Source organism: Glycine max, chromosome 7, assembly GCF_000004515.6.
Source record: "Glycine max cultivar Williams 82 chromosome 7, Glycine_max_v4.0, whole genome shotgun sequence".
NCBI classification, from domain to species: domain Eukaryota; kingdom Viridiplantae; phylum Streptophyta; class Magnoliopsida; order Fabales; family Fabaceae; genus Glycine; species Glycine max.
The window spans coordinates 38,582,184-38,607,412 of record NC_038243.2 but is presented as its reverse complement, the minus strand read 5'-3'; the positions used below and the strand labels follow the sequence as shown (position 1 = coordinate 38,607,412).

At 29.8% G+C, this 25,229-nt stretch overlaps 2 protein-coding genes and 1 long non-coding RNA gene across 5 annotated transcripts; all 3 read right to left on the bottom strand.

The window, feature by feature from the left end:
• Window positions 1-1,244: 1,244 nt before the first annotated feature.
• Window positions 1,245-5,725, bottom strand: LOC100817749 (uncharacterized). The gene is made up of 7 exons (XM_003529343.5): window positions 5,137-5,725; window positions 3,340-3,397; window positions 3,093-3,173; window positions 2,942-2,977; window positions 2,563-2,802; window positions 2,342-2,483; window positions 1,245-2,258 (listed from the first exon to the last, which is right to left on the bottom strand). The coding sequence occupies exons 1-7, from the start codon at window positions 5,340-5,342 to the stop codon at window positions 1,768-1,770; spliced, it is 1,254 nt and encodes a 417-aa protein (XP_003529391.1). The 5' UTR covers window positions 5,343-5,725; the 3' UTR covers window positions 1,245-1,767.
• Window positions 5,726-16,273: 10,548 nt separating this feature from the next.
• Window positions 16,274-18,012, bottom strand: LOC100817219 (cyclin-dependent kinase inhibitor 7). Its single transcript, XM_003529342.5, has 4 exons — window positions 17,617-18,012; window positions 17,402-17,457; window positions 17,108-17,263; window positions 16,274-16,836 (listed from the first exon to the last, which is right to left on the bottom strand). Exons 1-4 carry the CDS (start codon window positions 17,899-17,901, stop codon window positions 16,770-16,772), a joined length of 564 nt encoding a protein of 187 aa, XP_003529390.1. The 5' UTR covers window positions 17,902-18,012; the 3' UTR covers window positions 16,274-16,769.
• Window positions 18,013-20,761: 2,749 nt separating this feature from the next.
• LOC102667696 (uncharacterized) lies at window positions 20,762-24,633 on the bottom strand. Of its 3 annotated transcripts, none has more exons than XR_001389251.3 (5): window positions 24,309-24,633; window positions 23,893-24,203; window positions 23,259-23,375; window positions 22,038-22,110; window positions 20,762-21,096 (listed from the first exon to the last, which is right to left on the bottom strand). It is a non-coding gene; the product is annotated as an uncharacterized lncRNA (long non-coding RNA). The 3 variants fall into 3 exon arrangements; XR_005892365.1 differs by having other exon boundaries at window positions 23,955-24,203; XR_005892364.1 differs by having other exon boundaries at window positions 23,259-24,203.
• Window positions 24,634-25,229: the final 596 nt, after the last annotated feature.

Genomic DNA, 25,229 nt, shown 5'->3' with positions numbered 1-25,229 from the left:
TTCTTCTTAAAAAAACATCATTTTATTTAAGCGTATTTATAGCAATTAAATAAAATGACATTTTTTTAAGCATATTTCCTTCTTAAAAAAAGCATATTTCCAATGTTTCCTTTTTTATAGCAATTAAATAAAATGACGCTTTTTTTAAGCGTATTTTCTCCTTAAAAAAGCGTATTTCCAATGTTTCCTTTTTTATAGCAATTAAATAAAATAACGCTTTTTTTAAGCGTATTTCCTTCTTAAAAAAAACATATTTTTAATGTTTCCTTTAACAATTAAATAAAATGACATTTTTTTAAGCGTATTTCTTTCTTAAAAAATCATATTTTCAACATATCTCTTTTGCACACAAGCCTGCATCTTCTTCACGTCAAAGCCAAATCGCCAGACCTAGTGACGACATAGACATGCCAAATCACCAAAAGGAATAGTGAATCCCCTCCCACCTGCATCTCGCCATGCATGCTGGCGATATGCATGCATGGTGGTATTTTTCACGTACAAAACAGCCCCCCATTGAAAAATCTTTACAAGCAACCTCATTCTGAGAAATAATTTGTAAAAAGACCCCAATGGGACAATTTGCCTATTCTCAAAGTGTATTTAGGCACCATATTTTCTTTCTCCATACTTCCTAACTTAATATGGAATTATGGACCACAACCATATGTATAGCGCAAAAGACACTTCATATTTTTCCACCTCACCATCAAATCATGGTACATCAACTAATCTCACTAACCAGAGGCTCTCCCCTCTAAGTATCTTTGCTGAATATACACACTTCTTCATTTGAACTATAATTTACTTGAGCGTTAGAAGCTTTAAAGGTGGTCACCAGCCACTTGTTAGACAACCATGGAGCTTTAAATCACCGAGAAACAAAAGCATACACTCAATTGGAATATGTAAGTCTCTAACTTGGAATATTTATCTTGAACAACCTTTTCTCATAATATGTGTTCAAATGGAATATTTAAGTGAATTGAAAAACATGTGTCTCTAATCCATGACAAAAAAATGTAAGATGACATTCTAACATTTTACAAATGGGGATGAATGTTGATCATACACACATAAGAAATTCATTATTGCAGTTAGTTATTCAAGTAGTTTAATCGGCTTAACAATATATTTGTGAAAGTTGTGCACGCACTTTGCAGCAACCACCATATTTCCATCGAAATACTTAACTACTGCCAAACATTATTTAGAAGATGCAAAAATTCTGCTAAAAAAACAAATAAAACAACAAAAGTGGGATGATATCCCTCCTTTTCCTCCTCTGTACATTGCTAGGCATGCCAAATTTACAAGTTTCTTCCACCCTCAAACAAGAGACGTTTTATTCCCTCAAAAATATATTATGTACAGCTATTTACTTTCTCTAACTACAAATAAGTCAGTACAGTTTATCCCATTTCATGCAAATGCAATTACCAAATGAGTAGTTACCATAGCCAGGCATCAACCAGTTTGAACTATCAGAAGCTCTCCTTTCTGATACAACAGTCGTGTGATTTTTCCTGAGGGCAATCAGAAGGGATGGAACTCAAGTAAACATTATCCACTTCAGCCCATCACTTTCTCATAAGTGCCAAGGAATTAATTGTTGAACCATTGCAACCATTACATGTCCACTGCAGACAGAACAGCCAATTATTGCACCAAAATCTATCATATCTTCCTGTATTGTCTAGGGAAATTGCTGATATTTCAAACAGGTTTATCATAAAGTATCTCCTCAAGTTAGATATGGGAACAACTTCATAATTTGGACCGACCGATGCGCTTAGTACCTCTGAATAGTGAATGCCTTGGAGCTGAAGCACATGACTTCCTATTTAGATTCCCAGAAGATTTCACATCCCAACCCTCAACATTCTTCGGAACACAAACATCAAAAAGAAATTGGCCAAGGACACTATGAGCACTGATGCTTGGGAAGCTAGGTACACAAACAGATTTTTCTTTTTGTTCATCTTGTGGAGTCCCAGATTCTCTATCACCGTAATGCCCTGCTGAACTAGGCAAAAAGAAGTGGTCTGTTGGCCCGACTGCAACTCTTCTAAGGCTCTTATTTGAATTGATTGCCACCTTCTGCAGGTCACAGATTAACTCAGATATCTCATCCTGTGTACCATCCATACCAGTTCTTTCTCGTTCAAGCAACATTTTTTGTGAATATATTGAAGAAGCCTTCTCTAATAATTGGTTCACAGCAGCTCTATATTGAATTGGATGGTGTTTGTAATGACCTGGAACAAATTAATAATAACAATATCAGTTTAAACTGGTTCAAGTTTGTCACAATGCAGTTGAAAATTAGTCTCAGACGAACCAAGGTGGGAGGAGCTACTGAAATTTACAAGGTTGACATCACCATTGAGATTGCGTAGTTGTTGGGCAAAATCATAGATACTTCGGTATCGTACAAGGTCATCATTCTCAGAACATAAAATGAGAAATGGAGCTCCAAAATTCTAAAGACGAAAATGAAATCAGTTTAAAATAACAAAACTAAAATTACTAAAGATTCCAGGTGGTTATGATATAACTTACAACAGAAGAATATAAAGCCTGCCAATGTTCAGCAGCTTGGGATTCAAATCTAGTCAGGTATAACGCATCCAAACCAGAGGTAACAGATTTTGCTACCCAAGAAACAAGTTTTGATGGTCCAGGCACTTTTGCAATGGAGGGTCGTAGTGCAAAGCGGAAGCCAAAATCACTTGTAATATCTATTGGACCAGAATCATATATGTGTCCAGAAAGACAGTTCCTAAGTAATTGATAGTTAGGCTACAAAAAATAAATCAATAATTAATAAATTTCATGATCTCAAAGCACAAGACATCATCAATCAACAAAGATAGAAAGGATCGAATAAAGACAAGTTTTTAAAAACAAAACAAAACTATAAAAGGAAGAAATGCATTACCAAGTTGAGCGGAGTTGCACATTTTCCATCAATAAGCTGCATTTATATGGAGAGCTATTACAATTGGCATTTTTACTTTAAAAGGACACAGAAAAACTTCAAATTCTAATATTCTCCATATCAAACATAAAGATTGGATGCCTAGAATTACCTGAAATACCCTGTACAGACAGGCTTTTGACCCAGCAGAAAAAGTAGCAAATACAACAGGGCATGACCTAGTTCTCAGCTCCTGCATAATCCAAACGAATTTTTTTTGCTTAGCACCTATGCTATGAAACAAAGCTAAGAATAGATTCCCAGAGATTTGTAGCATAGTATTATTAAGAGATTTTGTAAATTTACATTTAAGAGCATCAATATAAATCTTAGCATGCTATTCAATTTCTAAAACTAACCTCAATAAGTTCATCAAGAACACAAAATGCCAATGGCATGGCACTTTCATCACGGAAACTGCATGAGAGGAAATATATGATATAAAAATCCCATCAGTACAATACACCAACCAATAAGTTGATGAGTACAAATTAAATAAGGTGGTAATCTGTGACCAACAAAATGTAAATACAAAATAGTATACTTCAACAGATATTTAGTTGGTTTCAATTTGAGCATGTCATTTAAGTTTTTGGCAAAAAAGGGTTTAGGCCCTGTTTAGATAAACTTTTTCATAAACACTTATAGGAGAAGAAAATAAAAAGGTAAAATGAATTGAACTTCTCCAATAAGCTAAAATCAACTCATGCACTTAAGTTTTCAGAAAAGTTAAATGAGAGAACTTCTGTAGAAGTTAAGTGCATAAGTTGATTTTAACTTACGGAAGAAGTTCAACCATTTTACCTTCTTAGGGTCAGTTTGTTTAAACTTATTTGTTGAAACAAGCGCTTATTTTAATAAAATAAGCAGCTTTCTGTTTTTTAGTGTGTTTGTCTAAACTGTTCCTGCTTAAGAAAAGCCGTTTTCTGCTTATTTTAAGAAGCAAATCCTATCTGTTTCTTAAAAAAGTGCTTATTTTAAAGTTGCTTTTTTTAAGTTAAACAAACTTATTTTCTACTCCTATAAGTGCTTATAGAGAAGTTTATCCTAATAGGGTCTTAGGATAATACAATGCCAAGCCACATACAAATGCATTAAATATATTGTCACTGGATATTGAAATTTCATTAATCTAACATGAAGTAGAACTTCCTTTTTCCTTTTTCAATGCTTGAAATTCGTCGCAGTACACTTCAACCAGAATTAAACGCTTCCCAACACATGTAAGATGTACAGAAATATACATTCCCCACAAGTATCAAATATTTCCCTATGCATTAAAAAGGGAGCACAAGCCTTCCTAAAGAGTTGCAGATAAATCCATAGCCATCTCACAAGATTCAACATTAAATTATGGTGTGAATTAAGTAAGCAAACCATAATTAAACCTCTCCAACCCACCCATATTCTTAATTTCATAGTCTGTGTAAGCTAGACATACATTACCTCTTACAAGTATTGGGAATAACTCTTTTATTCTATTCTTAGCACATGGTCCCCTCAAATTCAAGTTGACAAAGCAAGCTATTATATAGCTTCCAACAACTATATACGAACTACATAAATACTAGCTCTCTTACTTCTTCACCAACTGGAAACAAATAACTAATGGATGGTGGAAACCTAATTCTAAGGAAAGGCGCCAACATACAATTAAACGTGACATTAAATAGCATTCTCCTACTTTCACGTGTAAATCATCTTTCCAAGCCAAACTTCTGCTTCTATGATAATTCCACATGGTTAGGCAAAAGTGACATGCAACTCACAAAACCTCTCCTCTCATGTTGGTGCATCCCTATCAGCTTCCTCAAAGAAAAAATGAAAAAAAAAAAAAACCAAGAAAATAAAAAGACAACTATTATGTCCCAGAAGCACAACATTTTGAAACACAAACCTCAAAATCACCCACGATAAAGTGATACCAAGATTAAGAAATGGTGCAAGAAAGCTCTGATTTTTAGAAATATTCATCCTTATCTATTACAAAGCACATCAATTTTATTAAATTGTTGATCACTTGATCCACTAATTTCATCTGATAACCGGTCAAAGCAGTTCTCAAGGAACACAAAAGCAACTACATGAAATAGAGATAAATGAAACGATTGAAAGCCCAAAAAACAAAGACAAAATCCAGAAAAGAAAAAACTCACGCTGATAGATAATGGGCAAAACAAACAAGGGAATTCCACTTCAAAGAAGAACACAGATCAACGAATTCTTGTAACAGGTTCTGCGGAACAGAAACCCAAGCGAAGATTACAACGATTCCTCTGAAATCAGTTTCCTCTTTTCTCCCCCAGTAGATGTTACCGCCTCTGACGGCGAAGCCACCATCACCACCCTCAGCTCCACGCATAGCTCGGAGACCGACCCAGTAACCGAAACGAGCGAATTTCAGCTAGGAAATTCCAAAGTTCGAAGCTTTCTATGTGGGAACAGTGAAGGGTGGTGCTTTTTGTTGAGTCTTAATTCGATTGGTTAATGGGTGGGTGATGATGGATGATGGCGGATATCGTGGTAGGTCTTTGTGTTTGTGTTGTGGGTAAAATGTGGAGCACGAATTCACGGTCACGAATGGTTCAATCTTCGTTTCGTTTGTATTATTCAGTAAGAAGTGCCAAATCTATTATGAGTAATGAGAGACCCACATGATGATGATAGAGATTTGCTTTCCGCGTCAGCGTTTTAACGTTGAGTTGTATTCTTGCGTTTTTAGTTTTTTACCTTTCTGGCGTGCACATTGAACATGACCCTGCTAAGGTAATTTTTTGTACTTGCTCTTGTATAAAGGGAAGAAAGACCTTAAAGAATGATGCAGGCTAAATGTATATTTTGATATTGAAAGTGTGAGGAGATGAAAGATTAATGAAAAAATTTAAAATTAAATTTTGAATGTATAAAGAGTGGGATATATTGATGTTGTTTTTAAATTTGTGAGATTATTTTATTTATAAGTGATAATATATAATAATTAATTTGATAATAAAATATATTTTTAAAGATCAATTTGATATTAAATTGTAAATTTTATAAATAAATTTATTATTAAATTATTTGTAAGATCAATTTATTATATTTTTATATATTTAAAAGTCAAATTTAAAATTTTATCTTTCATGTACTTACATCACACGTTTAAAACCAAAATAAATATTTATTCTAAAAAGAAATAAAAAATGTTAATTAATTTGTTGTCACTCATATTACTTATGCTAATTAATTATTTATGCTCATTAGATTATTGATTTTGGTTTTAGTCACAAACGACTTTAGTTTTTGCATATATTTCATGGCGATGAAGAAAAGATTTGGGGGGGAGGACCCCAATTCTCAGAAAAAAGATTGTGGGACGAGCACCATGTATTTTTGTTGCAATAAAAAGAAACACAAAAAGGTTGAAGGAATCTTGCTTTACATGATAAGATTAAATTAATAATGAATAATAATATAAAATATGTTAAATTATAATGAGAGAGAAAAACAAAAGGAAATTATCAATATTATGATGAAATATGATAAATAATGATTTGAAGAATTTTAGATGCATTAATATTAAATATAACTAAAAATTGTGTCAAGTATTGTCAAATTTCATTTAATTATTGTCAAATTTTGAAATTGAATTCCATATGGAAAAAAATCAAAGCTTACTCGACATAACTGTTGAATGATGCCTTTTATAAATAATACTGATGAATTTTGATTTTTTTTAAGATGCTTTTATCAAAAATTCTAAATACAAAGGCACTTTGTATCAAATAATTAGTAAGACACAAAAAGAGGTGTCGATTAATTCATTGACAATAGTACAACTGATACAAGTAATATAGAATGAAAATTAAGTATTGTGTTTATATGACTTGCCTAATACTCGTAAAATAACAACATTTATTAACTATGACTATCGAAAATAACATTTTTAATTGAATTGTGAGAATGTAAATGATAAAAATTTAAAGAAAAATAAAACTAAAGAGTAAAAGAATAAGAAATTTTTTATAATAATTTGTATGAACATTTAGAATGCACTGAAAATAAATAAAATAATCACAGATAAAAGAGATTGATTTCATCAAACCTTCTATTCATGCATATAAAGGTCATTAATCTAGTTTAAGGTTCAATCATTGTCATCAACTCATAAAATACTCAAATCTCAAATCTTTTTCGGATGGAAAGAACTAAAGTTTCTTAACTAAACTATCAATTTCTTGCATAGTCTAACCAAGTGACCAACTTGAGGAACAAGAGTTAAAAGATTACTAACAAGTTGATTATATTCCTAGCAATAAGGCCCATAGGTGTTCTCCTCGAGTTCTAAGTTTCAATATATTTTCCAATCATACTCAAACAACAAAATCAAGTAATGGATGATCAAGTTAAGACATGCAATAAGCATAGAAGATAACATTTAATATTGAACAATAAACATAGATTATAATTAGAATGTAAACACAATGATGGATTTATCCCAACAAGGGTGAGACCAACTACCTATCTATAAGAAGATGAAGAGAAAATGATGTCAAAAAATGAAAAGAGTTGAGAGAAGTCATAGAGAAAAGTGAGAATTTTTCGACCCGCTAACTTGAATATAAACGAGCGGGGTGACCTAACTATTTTTTGGTAGGATAGGTTGGGGGTGGGTTCTGGCTTGTTTTACCACCCCTAATTTAGGGGTTGATCACTAACTTAGATATGAAATCACAATGAAAATACAAATTTACTCTAAAATAGGTCAACATGATAAGAGAAAGATTAGATGGGCATCAAATACAAAACCTCGTATACCTTCTAATTATAAAAAAAAAAACTTTTAAAAGTACCTTCTTTTTCAAAGTCATTTTATTAAAAAAAAATACTTTTAAAGGTTATTTCTTAAATTCTGTTTTGCTTAAGTTATTTTGTTAAATTTAGCTGCCAACACTTACAAATATTTTTTCCGACAATGACTCTTATAGTCTTATAATTTAAGAGAGGTAGAAAAAAAAAGAACGAAACATTAGATAAGACAAGTGATATAATAAAAAAAATAAAAGAATAAATGAATTATGAAAAAAATTGTAAGAATTTTTTGTAAGTATAATATTACTCTTTAAAATTAAGAATTTAATTGAAATATATTGATAGTATAATTTTTTTAGTGTTGTCATCTAATAAATAATTGATAGATAATTGAAAATTATTAATTTTTGTAATAATTAATTTACATGTTTTACTTAAGAAAATTTATAAAAGAGTTTTATTTTGATTCACTATGTAAACCAATTAGAAATAATTTTATATTTTTTTAATCATGTTGATATAAAATATCATTTGACTTTGTTGATGACTAATCTTTATTGAGAAACCTAATTGATTATTTTTAGTGTGATTTTTTTCTTTCAGTTATAATTTTTTTCATCCACAAAACTTGAACTTGAAACCTTACTTAAGAAAACTAGGTTGAGTAAAACTTAGACTAACAACTTGCTATTATAAATAATTTTATATATAAATTTAAATTAATTATGATAAAAGTTGATAATCTTATCACACCAAAATTCTAATTAAATGATAGTAACAAAAACTATATTATTAATATAATTTAATTAATTTCAATTTCTATTTAGTTAATGGTATATAAAAAATTACACTTGTAGTAATATATCAAAATTAAATTATAGAAACAAGTACTTATTTCTAATATGACGTAGATGATGTTCAAACAAATGTCCATAATTTATGTATGATTGTCATATGATCAAATTATGATTTTCAATTGAATTGACCGGATAACGACTTCTATATCTTGAAAACAAAACGAGCGAACATTTATTATTATTTATTGATTTAGCTATATCAATCGTTTAAGTTTGATTTTTGTATACATTAAGTATTGAGAACGAAAACTTTATTATTTATAATAGTCATATCTAATTCTAAGCAAATATTTTTTTGGTGATATATGTCATTTCAAAGTAAAAAAAAAAACTATTAAATTAAAATTAATGTATTTTACTTATACATATTTTAATTTCATATTCTCCTTTTTTAAATGTCAGTGTCTTAATTTCTAAATCCTAATTTAATTTTTTTAACCTAATTAATATTAAATACCTAATCTTATTTATTTTTTAAAAAAAATAAAATGAACCTAGAACTATCCATGCAATATAATATACTAAATGTATGTTTATTTTTCGTTTAAAAATTATAATTTAAATTAAATTTTGTTAATTTTTGCTTAAACCACAATATTAAGATTTTATACGAAAAACCAATTAAACCCTACTATTTCTACTACATATTTTTATTTTCAGCTTAAGCATCTTTGGGTCCAAATGATCCAATGAGATCTTATATATCTAGAGAAGCTCCTAACATAGGAGAGGACGAACCACTAAAACAGACAATTCTTTTTGAAATTTATAAAATAGGAATAAATTTTAAATTAATATTCAAATACAGATAAGTTGTAAGATTTTTTTTTTTATTTTCTGTGATGAAGTCATAAAAAATTCAGGATTTTGATATTTTTTTACTTTAATTTTTTTTAAAAAAAATTATATGAAGTCGTTAAATTTTTTATGACTTCAAAGTTATTTTATTTTTAAAATTATTTATTTGAAGCTGTAAAAAAATTTGCAACTTCATATTATTTTTATTAAAAAAAATTGAAGTCGTTAAAAAGAAAAAAAGCAAAGTCATTTTTATTTTTTATTTTAAAAATAATTTTACCAAAGATATAGTTACTTATGTGTGGAAATCACTTTTAGTCCAAAACAATTTTCTCAATATCTCAAATATTACTCTTTTATTTTATATTTAATCTTATTATGACTGTCTATATTTTCAACTTATCCTCTTATTTTTATCTTTGATCATGAACGATCTACAGGAGAATTTATGTTTGATTTTTTTATAGTATACAAAATTCTCTTAGATTGACTGCAACCATGTACTACAAATATAATTAATCTCTTCAGTGAATTGAAAGATACCCATACTTTCTAATTCAAAATAGAAAAATTAAATTTCATTATTTTTTCTAAAGAATCTATAAACAATTAACAATAACTTTAGGTCACAATTTTAATTATTTATTATAAATGTAAAATATAATTTATTTATTTATTTAAATTTATCTATTCATTATTAATTTTAATTATAATATTATTATATATAAAGTTGTCATTTCATAAATTGTTATTTTTTTAATTTTTAGCAAGACATTTCTACAATTAGATGTAATATTAATTATCTCATTAAACACCACTGAAGTGTTATATCTTGGTAAAATTAATTTAAATTTTTTTAAAAATAAACATGACTTGAAAGCTGCAAAATCTTTTATGACTTTAAATAAATAATTAAAAAAACATAAAAACAACTTTAAAGTGGTAAGATAAATTTTTAATTTTTATAAATATTCTTAAAAAAAATTTTATTTTTATTTTAATTGCATAAATTTTAAAATTTCGTAAAATAATTTCTCATTATTTATTAATAATTTGACATGTATTCCAACATATCATGTTGCATGTTATATTAAAATAATCATATTACATGTCTCATCAGAATAAACACTTACATCATATCGATAAGTATGCATATATCATGATTAAATAATGATAAGAAACATTTTAAAATTTCTCAAACTCAAGTAAACAATTTTTTAAAGAACTATACCAAAATTTAACACTAAAAACATATTTAAGGGGAAGAAAAACATGCAAGAGGAATGGATTCTCTATTTACGTTGTTTGGTTACATAAAATTCTCTAAATGAGAATAAAAAATAAAAGCTCGGGGGAACATTTCTCTTCAAATAAGAGGAATATCTGAAGAATCTAAAAGGTGATGTGTCATGGCCTCTCAAACTCAAAGTCCTGATAAGTGATAACACCTTTCAAACATTGTATGCTTCAGGAGAAAAGAAAGAAAACAAAAAATTGAATAAAAGCAAAGAAGAAACAGGGAGAATTTCAAAAGAAGAGAGAAGCAGAAAGATAAAAGTGGAGAAAAACGGATTAAAACATTGAAAAAAATGAAAGTGTAAGAACAAAATTATGGCATCTGATGCAGAATTGTCAATAAAAGCAAAATGAGGGACGGCAATGCAGATTGCAGAGACAAAGGAAGTAACAGTATTTGCTAAGACCCAAATCAAATGGGTTACAAATTGGCCCATTAAAATACTAGGGGATTCTATGGTGTTGCTAGATGCACCTAGCATTATTGCTGGTGCACCCAGCACTTAAGGGAAAAATATTAAAATATCCTTGATCCGTAAGCCTTTTACATATCAACTTGATCCATAGAAGTCTTACGGATCAACTTGATGCGTAAGCCTTTTACAGATCAGGTTGATCTGTATGTGCTTAATATCAACATCCGGATCAACTTGATCCGTAAAAGACTTATGGATTAAGTTGATCTGTACGATTTATGAATCATCCTCACACACACCCATCACAAATACAAAGAAAGCGCAAGAGCAGTTTTGGTATTTTTTAAAAATGATGGTGCACCAGCAATAATACTGGGTGCACCTAGCAACAACCGAGATTCTATTGGCATATTTTTTTTGGGCTTTGTTACTGCCATCCTAGTTTATGCTCTTGCCACCTCGTACTTTGTTTGGTTTTTGTGATCTTCAAAAATATTCCGGAAGAAAACACGATTGTGTTGATAAAAAAATATAACATAAATGCGTTTCTGTTGTACAAGAAGGGTGCAAACTAATTACACAATAAAAAAAAAACTTATTTTTGTTGTGTATTCCGATAAAAGGACTTGTGTTTTTCGTTGTGTATTGTGTTTGTAATTCCTAACGCGATAAATATGTGTTTACACAATAAAAAATATGTTTTCATTGTTTGTACTTTTGAAACATGCCCAACCAAAATGCACTATGCTTAAAAAAGAAGTGAGAACCTGGAAGGTGTGTCATGATGGTGAGAGGAAAGTTGTTTTGGTACAAATCTGGGGTAAAAGAGTGGGCGGAAGAATCGGCCCAACAACCTCAACGATTGCAGCTATTAAACTTAAATAACATTTTGGTCCTATGAGAGAGAAGGCTTTTATTTTAGTTTTTTCTTTAAGTTTTTTATTTTGATTTTAGTCTTTTAATTTTTTTTAGTCTTTTACTGACAAGTAATAGGGTTAAATGTGATGTAATAATGACATTGATAGTTTATTAACTTAACACTTCATCAGGAAATTATAAATAATGTCTTTTTTATTGTGTTTTTAAATTTTCATATGTTTAAAATAATTGATGATCTTAAAAACTAGTTGATCAGAATTTTAAAACACAGTTTATTAACAAAAATTACACCTATCAATTCTATTATATAGGGATCGACATTGCTAGTAATTAATTTGATTTTGTTGCATTTGGTTTCCTTTGTTGGGTAGAAATGAAATTATTTTTGAGAATTTTACCAACCATGACATGGTTTAGGCACTAATTAAAGCTAGAATATGATGTTTGGTAAAATAACTTATAAATTAGTCAAAAGAATAAATAGCGTGTTTGGGTTAGATTTATGGGAAGAAATAATCAATTATTTTTTTCTGATGAAGACAAAACAATAAATAGTTGTTTCTATTTTTTCATGGTATCACCATAATTTTATAAAATAAAATTAATTTAATTTATGATGTTATCTAAACACACTATTTATAAGCTACCTAAAAACCTTACTAAACACACTGGTTAGCTCAGATGAAAAGACTAGGTGCTTGTTTTTCATTTCATGTGTAGTATCTCACGGAATCACTCCACTTTATTGTTTGCATTCTTTGCCTAAGGGGGTCTCGATATAATAATATCCTTGGAGAAAGTTTCGTCATCATGTGGATAATTCTATTATGGTTACGGTGTATATATTACTGGCCGAGAATATCTTAATTTCTTATTTAATAATTTCTCTTCTTATAAAAAAAAAAAAACCCTCCACTAAGTTTTTCTGCTAGCCTCTTGCACTATATTCGATAATGAATGTTGCTTGAAAAGGAATTAAGTTGCATGATCCCAAAACTATAATGAATTTTAAAAACTCAATTACATTATCCTGTCCTAAAATTGGAGACATGTGTGAAATTCTCAAGATTAGTGGTAATTAACGGGGATTTATATTTTACCAAAAGTAAAAATCACGATAATACAGGGTAGTATTTCCTTCTTTGTAAGCACGAATTTCAGTTTCATATAGCTTAATATGGGTAAGAAAAAAAAACACAAGCATCATCACTTTTTAGTTACAAAATTATCACCTTATTTTAATTCTGTTTCCTATTTTTAATGATTTTGTACTATATATATATATATATATATATATATATATATATATAAACATCCTGTCAACAACTTTTCAATATTTTCGGTAAAAAAAAAAAAACTTTTGAATATTTAACATAAATACTAACATAACTCCCTATTATAAAGTCATGTTAGCACATGAGGGCTCTAATAGCTACAAGAACTAAACGTCAGAAAAAAAAAACTACAAGACCATTGAAGCAGTCGACTTTGGTCCCAAATTATCTAGGATCTTAATTTTTTTTAAAGATTTTAATAAATTATTTATTATTAATCTACTTGAATGTCTATATAAATGTTCTTAATTTCTCATTGATATGGAATGATAAAGTCTACTTGAATCACAGAAGTACTCTAAAAATATCAGCAAGGACGAGTAATTACTTGTAATATACTGAAACTGAAACTGGTATAGGACAAATACACACATGCAAATTTCCGTGGGATTACATGTAATAAAGATATACAATCAAAACAATTTATTTAAAAATAATACCTAGAAATTTGAATAAATATATTAAAGATAAAAAAATATAAAAAATTAAAAGTTAACATTTCAAAATATGATAAAAATTACAAAAAAATTATTTATCAAACACTTAAATAAACTTTTTAACTACTAAAAATTTAAAAGCTAAAAATTAGTTGCAATATTTTATATAGGTTTATAATTTTTATTTTTTTAAGTTCCTTAACCAATATTAGAGGAAAATGATCAAGAAAGACTTTTTCTTTTAACCTTGCTCTTAATTAGTCAAATCGTTTAAAAAAAATTACGCTAAAGCTAAAGTCTAAACACTAGTTACATGAAAAGCAGACACCAATAGTATTTGTCTACCTTTCATTAATAAGCAACATTCCATTCCCACCATCTACGCTGCTACGATTCTATGTACCTTGCATTTTCTTTCTTATCCTTCAGATTGCTTTACTATTCTCGACAACTGTTTTAATCTTCTGAATATATTTAATAAAATAGCAATGCCATATTATAAAAGATATAAAAGAAAGACAAATATAAAGTTTGAATTAGTTAACATCCCACCACCAAAGATTTTAACCTTGTGAATATATTTAATAAAATAGCAATGCCATATTATAAAAAATATAAAAGAAAGATAAATAAAGTTTGAATTAGCTAGCGGATAACAGTTATCACAATTGATAGCGATTAGTTTTTATTAATTAAGTAATCTAGGATTTAAATTTTGGTCATCGGGACAACTTTGTAATCATACTATTAGGTCAACAAAAAAAATAGTTAACATCCCATAAGTATTTTTCTATTTACATAATAATTATATTTTATTTCTACATTTATAGTATAAAATATAAAATCATAAAAATTTAAAATAATTAGTATGTTCCTCCACGTTATGTGATTTTGATTGTATATCTTTATTACTCTCCCATCTTAAAACAATTGTCAACGCTGTTCTACACATATCCAGATAATAAATGGATGACAAAGAATATTAATTTTACAAAATTAACATTATATTATTAAGAATTTATTTATAAATTTTATTGTTCATCTTTAATATTTTAAAGATACAAGTAAAAAAAATAATTAATATTATACTAAAAATTTAAAATGATAATTATTTTAATTTTTTTATTTTTCATAAAAATTATAATGAAACAGATAAAGTAATTATTTAAGACTTCTCTACATAATCTTAAAAACCAATGTAAAATTCTACAAAAAATGATTAAATATATAATATGTGATGGAAGAAATTAACATACCTAACCGGACAAACAATAATAAATTTTGTTACAGGTGTTTTTCTATTTTTCTTTCTCTCGTAGTTTAACATTGCACGTAAAAAATCCGGCATATCTCTCTAGCGTGGTGCGCACTCTCTATTTTTAAAACGGCACCAGATCCGAAGCAAGTTAAACCTCGCGATATTAATGCACCACACCACGTGCAAGTCTTCTACTTTCATCATTTATCTTCTATCGATTTTTGGTTCCATCATATTAGAAAAAAGGAAGATGGACACTGGAAGGCTGGAAAGTGCACATTTGGATCCATGATGACATGGATAAGGGTGATGGTGGTGCCATTTTGGACACGTGTGTAATGATGACATTGTACATGGGAGGGACCTATGGACCCTGTTTCTTTTGGTCTTCCACAACAAAAATGTTACATTAACATCTATTAGACTAGTTGTTATTAATATTTAGAGAAAAAAAATACAAGTATAATAAATTTTTTGATATAGTGAAAGATAGAAATAAAAAAAGATGATGAGATATTTAGATATCATTATCATTCTTTTGACAATTCACTCTGTCATCACGAAACCTTTCTTATATATTCTTGCTTCTCTCTGATTCATAACGAATATTATGTCACGTCCATGAATCCTTTACTGAACAACCGTTAAGCGAGATGCCATGAGAAGAAGGAAAAATACAAAATTGAGATAAAAAGCTACTTTGCTTTTTCCCTATTATTCGCTCAAGCTAGGAGATATGTATAATATATGGAGCTAGCAGCACTTGCCAATTTGCTTCATTGGTACATTATGACGACGATAATTGTCATGTGAACCGTTAAGCGTTCACTTTCAATTTAAAGCCATGCAATGGCTCCTCGGCACTTTTGATCTCTTTAAATGATGAAAAACATATTTAGCAACTTCAATAATTGAAGGATCAACCCCAAAAAGACAATAACACTTGCAAAATGGACCAGATTCTCTTATATACATTTAAAAAAGTGATTCTAAGAAAACAATGCGAAGAAGAAGATTTTAATTAATTAGTTTATGCAGTCATTTGTTAAGTTTATATACCAGCAGGCACACACACATGGTCCCCACACCAAATAAGGGGAATCATAGCTCGGGATGGAGAGGATATTCCAAATGGCCTAAAGGAAAAAAGAAAACGAGACACAAAAAACAGGTAATTGAATGAAGCTACGGAAAGCTGAAAAGAAGCATGCAGGCAAGAGGGGAAGGTCGAAGAAAAGACACTTTTCATAGAAAATTACCAAACAACAATTAATATTTCCCACAATACCCATATTTTAGATCACCAATATTTTTTCATAGCAGGAATTTTTGTGTTCTTTGTATATTTCCCACAAAACCCAATTTAGTTACTTTTTCCTTTTCTTTCTTTTTCTTCATCACCTCACAAAGAAGGTTCTACTAGTTCTATTCTGAGTGCAGAGTTTGCAGAAAAGCCACCTTGTTGTATCCCACATAAAAAGAAAGAGAAAACAGTTAGCTATACATAAACCAACCCATCACCACTACCACTAGCACCGTCTTTTCAGAGCAACCAACAAAAGTTGCATGCTCGTTTTCGTTTTACCTCGTGTCAGGTTAGCTTCCTCACCAGTGTACTCCAATGGCTAAACATACACTACAAACTCACCCTCTCATCAACCTCCATTTCTCTTTCTAAAACTAAAAATGCAAACTCTATCTCTCTCTCTCTCATTGAAGGCATTCAATGTAAACGAACCCACTGGTAGCGACCCTCCAACGGCAAATCTCTAACAATATCAAAGTTGTACCTGCACCCAAGGGAAAGTTGTTAGTTAGTTAGTTAGGGTTCGATTTCTGGTACCGCTAGAGTGCGAGGTGGCTCACATTCCTTATCCTGTGTCGCGCGAAATGAAAAAATAAAATAAAATACTCTTAGACCATAGAAGGTTTTAAAAAAGGGTTCGCGACCCTGGTTTAGGTCGTATCATCAAGGCTTGTGACTGTAATTGAGACTGCACCAGTAATTTGCAATATTAAAACTTTTATTTGTAGCAATCAACTATATATACTACTACTTACTTCTCTGTGAACCGTTTTTGCTCGTACTTTTCAGCCATCGCGAAAAACTCTTCGATCTCCGCCTTCGGCGGCGTCTTCACTTTCAGCACCGCCGCGGAAGACTTCGCCGGAATCATCGCCGATTCCTCCGAGTCTCCGGAAAACTCACTCAACAAACTGAACAACCAAAACCGAAACAAATAAATAAATAAATAAATGTAGCGTTTCAGTTGCGACAACGTTTCGTTTGAAAATTTGATCGTGCGTACATGAGAAACAAGTAGAACAAAAAAAAAAAAAAAGTAGAACAAAAACCTGAACGATTTGAAATTGAGGCTGGTTGAGTCTTCTACCGTTTCGAAACCCTTGGTCTGCATTAATCGGCGAAGAATATCAATAAATATAGAAATTAAATAGGTTAATTAAACACAGGAAAATTTGGAAAGGTAACTCGGAAAATTAAGAAAGTAAAAACAATTCGCAATAAAAATAAAAATAATAATAATAATTCAGAATTTCGAGGACCGAACCTGCAGATCTGACGGCACGGAGTGGAGGTCCTTAACGTGGCTGGAGCTGCAGCAGGAGCGATCGGAGCAAAACTCGCCGGAAACAACCGTGCAGGCGGAACTAAATGAAACTTCCGGCGAGACGATAGTGTGGGGAAACTGCATATCGGAAGAGCATAACTGGAAGGAAGTGGAATGAGCAGCAGTAGCGGTGGTTTTTCTTTTTTTGAAAATGGAATGTTGGCTTGAAGAAGGTTCTTCCATGGCCAGAACTGTGAGAGAGCAGCAGCGTTTACACTCACCCATTATTCTTTTCTTTCTCTGTGTCTGTGTTTGTATTGTGGGAGAGTTTCTTTTTTCTATTTTGAGATGGGGTAGGCTTAGGGAGAGAGGTAGAGGGAGCTTAAAAAGAGGGTGATCGCAGAGAATATTTACTGAGCGCAGTGAATCGATCCTTGGACGGTTCAGATTTAATTTATTAATCAGAAGGTGGGTCCCTCTTGTCTCCCTCCCCTTCGTCCTTCTCCAGCTACAGTGGCCACTAAACGACATCGTTACGATCATTGCTACCCTTTTAGCCTCTTCTCTTCTCTTCTGTAGTTTAGTTCTGTTCTTCTAAATAATAAATTTATGCAGAACCACTAAGTACGTCGTTTCTGTGATACTGAATTCCGTTTTCTTAAATAAAATTTTGGATTCGTGATTAATCATCAGCCACATTGTTTATGTTTAGTTTTAGATTTTTTTTTGAAGAAGAAGAACGCAGAGTAATTTGAAATGAGTAAATAAGAATACTTATTATTTCGTTGTTTTACAAATAAGTTGAATCAATCACACACATAATGAAATTATAGAATTAAATGATGTCATTTAGGATTTTTATTTCCCGCTGGTGGGGCCAAGCTAGGCCGAATATCGACACGATAAAAATACGAATCTGTTCCTATGCCGATTTGCAACACCCCATGTGAGACGCTTCCATCTGTGTATGCACTATACCTTTACAAGGGTAAATTTTTGTTTGAGCTTTTTCTCCCCCCCACTCTCCTCTTTATATATATATATATATATATATATATATATATATTAGGTAGGTTCTATTTAGAATCTTAGACGAACTTTTTCATGAATATTTATAAGGAAAATAAAAATTGAAATAAATTTCTTCCATTGCCTTAATCCTAAGTTAAAATCAGTTTTCATTTTGGAAAAACTAAAATCATCTAGCTTCTTTAAAAAATTATTTTAATTTATACATTCTCCAAAAAAAATAATTTTAGTTTATTCATGTACGTGTTAATTTTAATTTATAAGAAAAGTTTTTTTTTCTTATTTTCTTTTCCATAAATATTTATGAAGGTACATATTTAAACTAGATCTTATTCACCATGCATCAGTAAGAGTACAATAAATTCAAAAAGGGTTTTAACTGTATGATAAAATAAGATCCAACAACGCTTACCGGCTGAGTTAAAATGGATTTGCTAATATAAAATTAACACATAACAAAATGTCACATGGGTGTTTATATATATATAATGATAGTGTTATTCATTTTGTTATTTAGGAACTTTTTTTCCTTGGTATACAGCAAAATTAGGTTAAAATCTAAAATTATATGAAAACTATTTATCAATAAAAAATAAAAATGACGTACTGAATATATATTTAAAATTTTATCAATGGAAATATTTTTTAATAAATTGTTCTTACAACACATTGTAAGGATAAATATCATAAAATCTTACAAGAATCATAAAAAGATAAATATCGCGGTAATTACAAGCTAAGTTGTAAATTAATTTTAGGGTAAATTTTATTGAATTTCAACTGTCATAAAGCGAATTATGATTCCGTTTCAATATAGTTTTTATGGAGATTTAATTTACCCCTAACGTTTGGAATCTTTAAAATGGAGTAACTTATCCGGTTTATAAATGAATTCTAATATTTGCGAATAAATTTATTTTTTTAGAATTATTTAGTTTATGAATCATGTGTAGTTTTTTTTTTGTGTGTGGAGAATATGAATCATGTGTAGTTAGTTATACATGTGCCATGACTAATAAATTATGCCACATTTGATAGTATTTATAAATAATTTCGTTTCAAGTGAATAATTTCGATTTTAAAACTGAAAATTTCCAAATATAGCTTAGTTGAGCATAAGCTTGATTTGGTAGAAAGAAAGCAAAAAGATGAAAAAATATGGTAAAAGTGAAAATAAAGTCGGTATATAATATATTTTGATCGTTATGCTTGACTGAAGACAGATGGTTTACTTCAATGTTGATATATTCTGTAGATTTCATTTGTAAAGTGTATTGTTGCACTCATTTCTAATATTCGTATTTTTTTTATCAAGTAAACTCAGATAAAATTTAATCTAAATTTTTCACTAAATCGTACAGATTTTTTAAGAAATATTTTATTTTAAAAGTACTATTTTTAGCATTTCGCATATGTTTGGTTACACATGTATGAATGAGTGTGGTCTGCCTCCGTTTCGAAGTTATTTTTAGCAGCTCATATAGGCTTAAATAAGTTTTTAATTTATATTAGTATTTTTTATTTTTGGTTATGAAAGTTTATTTTATTTATTTATAGTTATTGTAAGTTAACCTTTTTTTGTTTTTGGTTATTGTAAGTTTTTTTAATACGTTTGTGTTTTTTTTTTTAATTTTAAATAATTTCTTTAAGATTTTAATTTTTTCATTCCATAAGTTCATGTTTATAAAGATTAAAATTAAAAAATTACAAACTTACAAGAACTAAAAAAAAAAAATATCTTACAGAAATCATAATTAAAAATAACAAAAAAAACACAAACATACCAAAATTAAAAATAAACAAATATTTTTACAATAGTCAAAATTGAAAAAAAAAATAATAATAACTCAGAATCTAAAAACATATTTATGTTTAACTTTTATATATGCGTTTATCCAATGTTTGATGTAGAAATTGAAGTATATGTGCGTTTTTAACGTCTATTGCTATTCAATTAATTAATCATATAGAATCGATTACAATCAAGATGGAAGAAAAAAGCCCTATAAAGTTATTGAAAATAAGCAACTATATTAATAAATAAATTTAAGTTAATTTAAATAAGCAATTAGTTTATAGATTTAGTTAAAAAAAATCATCCAAAACGTGTGTTCTAATTCAATTCCGATTAATGTGTGCTACATATGTCAGTTTATTTTTTTTTATCACCAAACAAAATATATTAATTATTATTATGGTACCAAACAATCCATATACACAAATCTGCATCCATTTCTCCGTACCTAATTCTATTTTTCCATCTCTCCCCATCAACTAGCTATTTACATGTCAGTTGTTGTATTAGGCATATGTCACGTACGTAGGATCATCAACAGTGTATGCGATCTATCTCTTTAGCAGGTGACCTCGAAGAAATTTATTTTGGGCAGGTACAACGCATACGAATACTATAATTGCGAAAAAGAATTGAAATAGAGAAACTTCTCATTCCTACGAAATAAGATTTTAATATCGATTATTAATCAATATTAAAAATAATATCTTTAATATTGATTTTAAAAAATCGACATTAACATAAAAATAATAACATTAATTTTTTAAATAACTAATGTTATATAGTAAGAATTATAAAAAAAAAGTCATATATGTTGATATCAACATTGATCTTTATTAAAATTGATGTTAATTTATACATACAACATACTAAAAATCAATGTTGTATATATATATTAACATCGGTTTTTTTAACAACCGATGTTAGTAGTCAACAAATAATATTGATTTTTTATGGCTTTTTTATGGTAGATTCATACGTTAAGGTTAAGTCTCTTTTGTTAAATTTAACGAAATTTTGGCAGTATTTCGCATTGATCTTCAAGTACACGACATGAAAGTGGTGACATTAATTTTCTGACAATCAAGTATGCACTCAGATAACAACTAGAAATGCATTGTACCAAAATTTCATTAAATTCAACAAAATAATCTTATCCTTAACGCGAGGGCGAGCCCTGGTGCAGCGGTAAAGTTGTGCCTTGGTGACTTGTTGGTCTTGGGTTCGAATCCGGAAACAGTCTCTTTGCATATGCAAGGGTAAGGCTGCGTACAATATCCCTCCCCCATACCTTCGCATAGCGAAGAGTCTCCGGGCAATGGGGTACGAAGTTTTTTTAATCTTATCCTTAACGCATGAATCTACCATAAAAATATGACTATTCCTAAACCGTCCAAACGGAGATTTCAATATTCAATACAATGATTAATGTAAACTTTCAGCAAGAATCATTGTATTCAATCTCAAACAGGAATCTAAAGTTTACTCATGATGAACAAAACTTGTATATAAAGCATTGGTCATTAAACACAGACAACAACATAGAAAAACATTGATAACAAAAATGAGCATAAAAAGTTTATGAAAAACTTTGTACCTATGATGTTGATCAGTATAATGTCCAACAACGAATGTCGTGATCACGATGTAAACAAGAACACAAGTAGTGCCTACAAATTAAATATTTGAATTAGAATTGGAATTGAATGAGCAACTGAATATATGATGGCACGTTTAACTTATTTCATGCTATTGCAGAAAATGAGAACGTTTCAATCTAATGCACCAAATGAGTGATGAAATGATGAATTCGTGTAGTTAGTGACTGATTTATCATTATTCTGTAGTTAAATTTGATTTGCATGCTAACAAATATTAGTCAATGTGGTTAATTTATTGTAAAAAATCTTAGAATTCCTTGCATTGCATTTACTACCAAGCCTAAAATTAATGGATATCAAATACTATTATTCTGATACTCTATTTGAATCATATATATACTCTTTGATTTGCAGTGCAATGATTATTATAGCATAACGGAAAGCATGCGATAGTAGCAAGAGGCACACCACACCACAAACATAAGGTGCAGGGAATCTTAATCCTCACAACAATCAGTCAATCACAACCATGTAGAAGTACTGTAGCACTATCTCGGTGTGCCTTAATAAGCAGGGTGATGAAAAAAAAGCATTTGAGATCAAACAAGGTGATGACAAATAAGCTAGATCTAGTTATCTAGATTAGTAATAATTCCTTATTAAACAAACAAGGGAATGTACCAAGAAAAAACACATAGTTCTACTGCATTATTTGATCCAGCAATCCTAAAATCCAAAAACAATACCATTCCCACATAAGAATTTTGTAAAAAATAAATTCTAGATTATATAGCAAGGGAAATGAAATCCACACAATCAATGAGAGCATAAGTAACAATAATGCTTATGTAAAAAACCAATACCACTTAATTTGCTTTTAAAAATCATAAAAAAAATCAAATCAAATACCTACTTTAGGTACCATGATAATTAAACAATCATGTCCTCATATCAACAATGAGCACATGTCAAAAAATTTTATAAAAAAATTATCACAACTCAGTTTCCTATCAGACATTATAAGAAAAAAAATAGAACATAACTCCACCAACACTTTCAAGCCTTAAAGAATCATGCCACAAGTATAGAAATTAATATAATGCATATCTGACATTGAATACAAAAAAAATCAAATCAAATATTCCATTGTTCAAGTATAAGGAGCATTGGATAATAAAGATAGATGTCATGAAACACAATATAGCGAAGGAGACTACCATCAAACTATATGACGCTTCCACCTCACCGATATTCTTAGTTGTGATTGTAGCAACACCAAATTGAGTTAGGGCTTCAAATGTAGGGACACTTACACTTATTATCTTTCCTGGGATCTTGGAGAAAAAGAACCATGTTAGAAAAATTTAGAAAAGCTTTTTTACTATGAAAACAATAATGCTGCTAGACATTATAGGTTTCTAAAACCAAAAATCACACCCTAGCATCAATAGAAACAAAATTGGCTAAATTGCAGAAACTTCTCACAATCATTTTTCAAAATTTTCCCTGCCCATCTCATTTTCAAAATGTTTACATCCATTTATGATCAAGAACTTCATTATTGGCAACCCGTATTTGGCATATGAAAAAGTGGTTGGTAACAGCCTTCTACCCCCCACCAAAAAAGAAAAGAAAAATAGAGTTCAACATCATATCGTAAAACAATTTTGTCACTGAATGACTACAAAGTCCAACATCTCAAAATGATTTTGTCATCTTACAATCTCATTCAAGATAACAAATCAATTTTACACATCAACTTTCACATGGAAATATTACAAAAAGAACAAAAGTTTCAAGTCACTTGTGACATTTTTGAAATCATATGTATATACCAAGTAAATATTATACCTTTGATAAACATACTCTACATCATTCACACTTAATTCTAGCACAAGGTTTGTATTAAGAACCTCTGTAATTCCTATGGAGAAAGAATAACTCCTAGCACTCTGCATACAAATAAATAATTTCCCAACACCCTGAAGCAATAAGTCAAGCTGTTAGAGGTAATCAACAAGTTCTAGACTATTTCATCAAGGTAAGAAAGTACAATTATGCAAAATAAACATAAAATTAGGATGATACTATTAAGGGAAAGGTCACCATTCTGGAGCAGTATCAAATAGCTTATCAACTTCAGCAGGTGGTAGGGATCGATCCTTGAAAAGCATCAAGTTTCCAAAAACAAAATTAGAAAAATTGTATTGCTGTTATGCATGGAAATTGGAAAGCCACCTAAGTGAACAACATTCCCGACCACATACCTCAACGGATTGTATCTTCGAGTGAGTAATGAAGAGGATTCAAACTTTTTGATACCAATGGGTGCTCAGAATCAGAAAACAAGCCGCCACGTACCTCAATGGATTGTATCTTAATGCTCAGAATGAGAAAAGAAGCAACACATACCTCAATCTCGCGACAGCAGTGATGAACACCAACTCTTGGAGCAGTTGCAGGTTCAGCGGCGTCGATGGTGACACGTAACGACTAATGGTGACGAGGAGATGGCAGTGACATGTCGCAAAATGCAGTGTCGTGACAAGGAGACGGCGGTGTCGCAAAATGCTAGTGAGGGAGAAAGGGTTTGCGAGACTGAGCGCACGGGGGAAAAGGGTTTGAGGTTTTAATTTATGGATAAGACAACATCGGTTTTTTTTTTTATAAAAAAAAACCAATGTTAACATCGGTTTTATAAAAAATCAATGTTAACTAGTTGATGTTAACATCGATTTTTTAATAACCGATGTTAACGTTCTAAACTTAACATCGATTTTTTAAAAACCGATGTGAATTAACTCAAGTTATTTATAAAAATGTTATCGTGCTCTTGTTAACATCGGTTTTTTGAAAAATTAATGTTAACCGTGTGATGTTAAATCTATAAATTCTAGTAGTGATATATAATTCTTAGTTAATTTATTTTATTGAAATGCTATTTTTTTTATAACACCGATAGTGCTATTTAGCATGAAGGATGTCACACTAAATAAATTAAGACAACATCCCTCACTTTTTTTTAAAACAAATATGATAGAGTATTTGTTAGAAGTGAACCCTTTAATTGGAATAATTTATTTTATCTATATGACTGCTTAGGATGAAGGATATACGCACATGAAAGAAAAATAACGTGTACAGTGTCTTTTTTTTTATATATAAAATAAATATAAAAAATATTTTCT

Excerpts from the sequence above, each read along its gene's own strand:
- LOC100817219 (XM_003529342.5), bottom strand. The coding sequence starts at position 17,901 with ATGGGTGAGTGTAAACGCTGCTGCTCTCTCACAGTTCTGGCCATGGAA. Across the intron at positions 17,458-17,616 it reads CCGTGCCGTCAGATCTGCAG|ACCAAGGGTTTCGAAACGGT; the intron begins GTTCGGTCCTCG and ends CGATTAATGCAG. Across the intron at positions 17,264-17,401 it reads CTCAATTTCAAATCGTTCAG|TTTGTTGAGTGAGTTTTCCG; the intron begins GTTTTTGTTCTA and ends TTGGTTGTTCAG.
- LOC100817749 (XM_003529343.5), bottom strand. The coding sequence starts at position 5,342 with ATGCGTGGAGCTGAGGGTGGTGATGGTGGCTTCGCCGTCAGAGGCGGT. Across the intron at positions 2,978-3,092 it reads GTCTGTACAGGGTATTTCAG|CTTATTGATGGAAAATGTGC; the intron begins GTAATTCTAGGC and ends ATATAAATGCAG. Across the intron at positions 2,803-2,941 it reads GTGCAACTCCGCTCAACTTG|CCTAACTATCAATTACTTAG; the intron begins GTAATGCATTTC and ends TATTTTTTGTAG.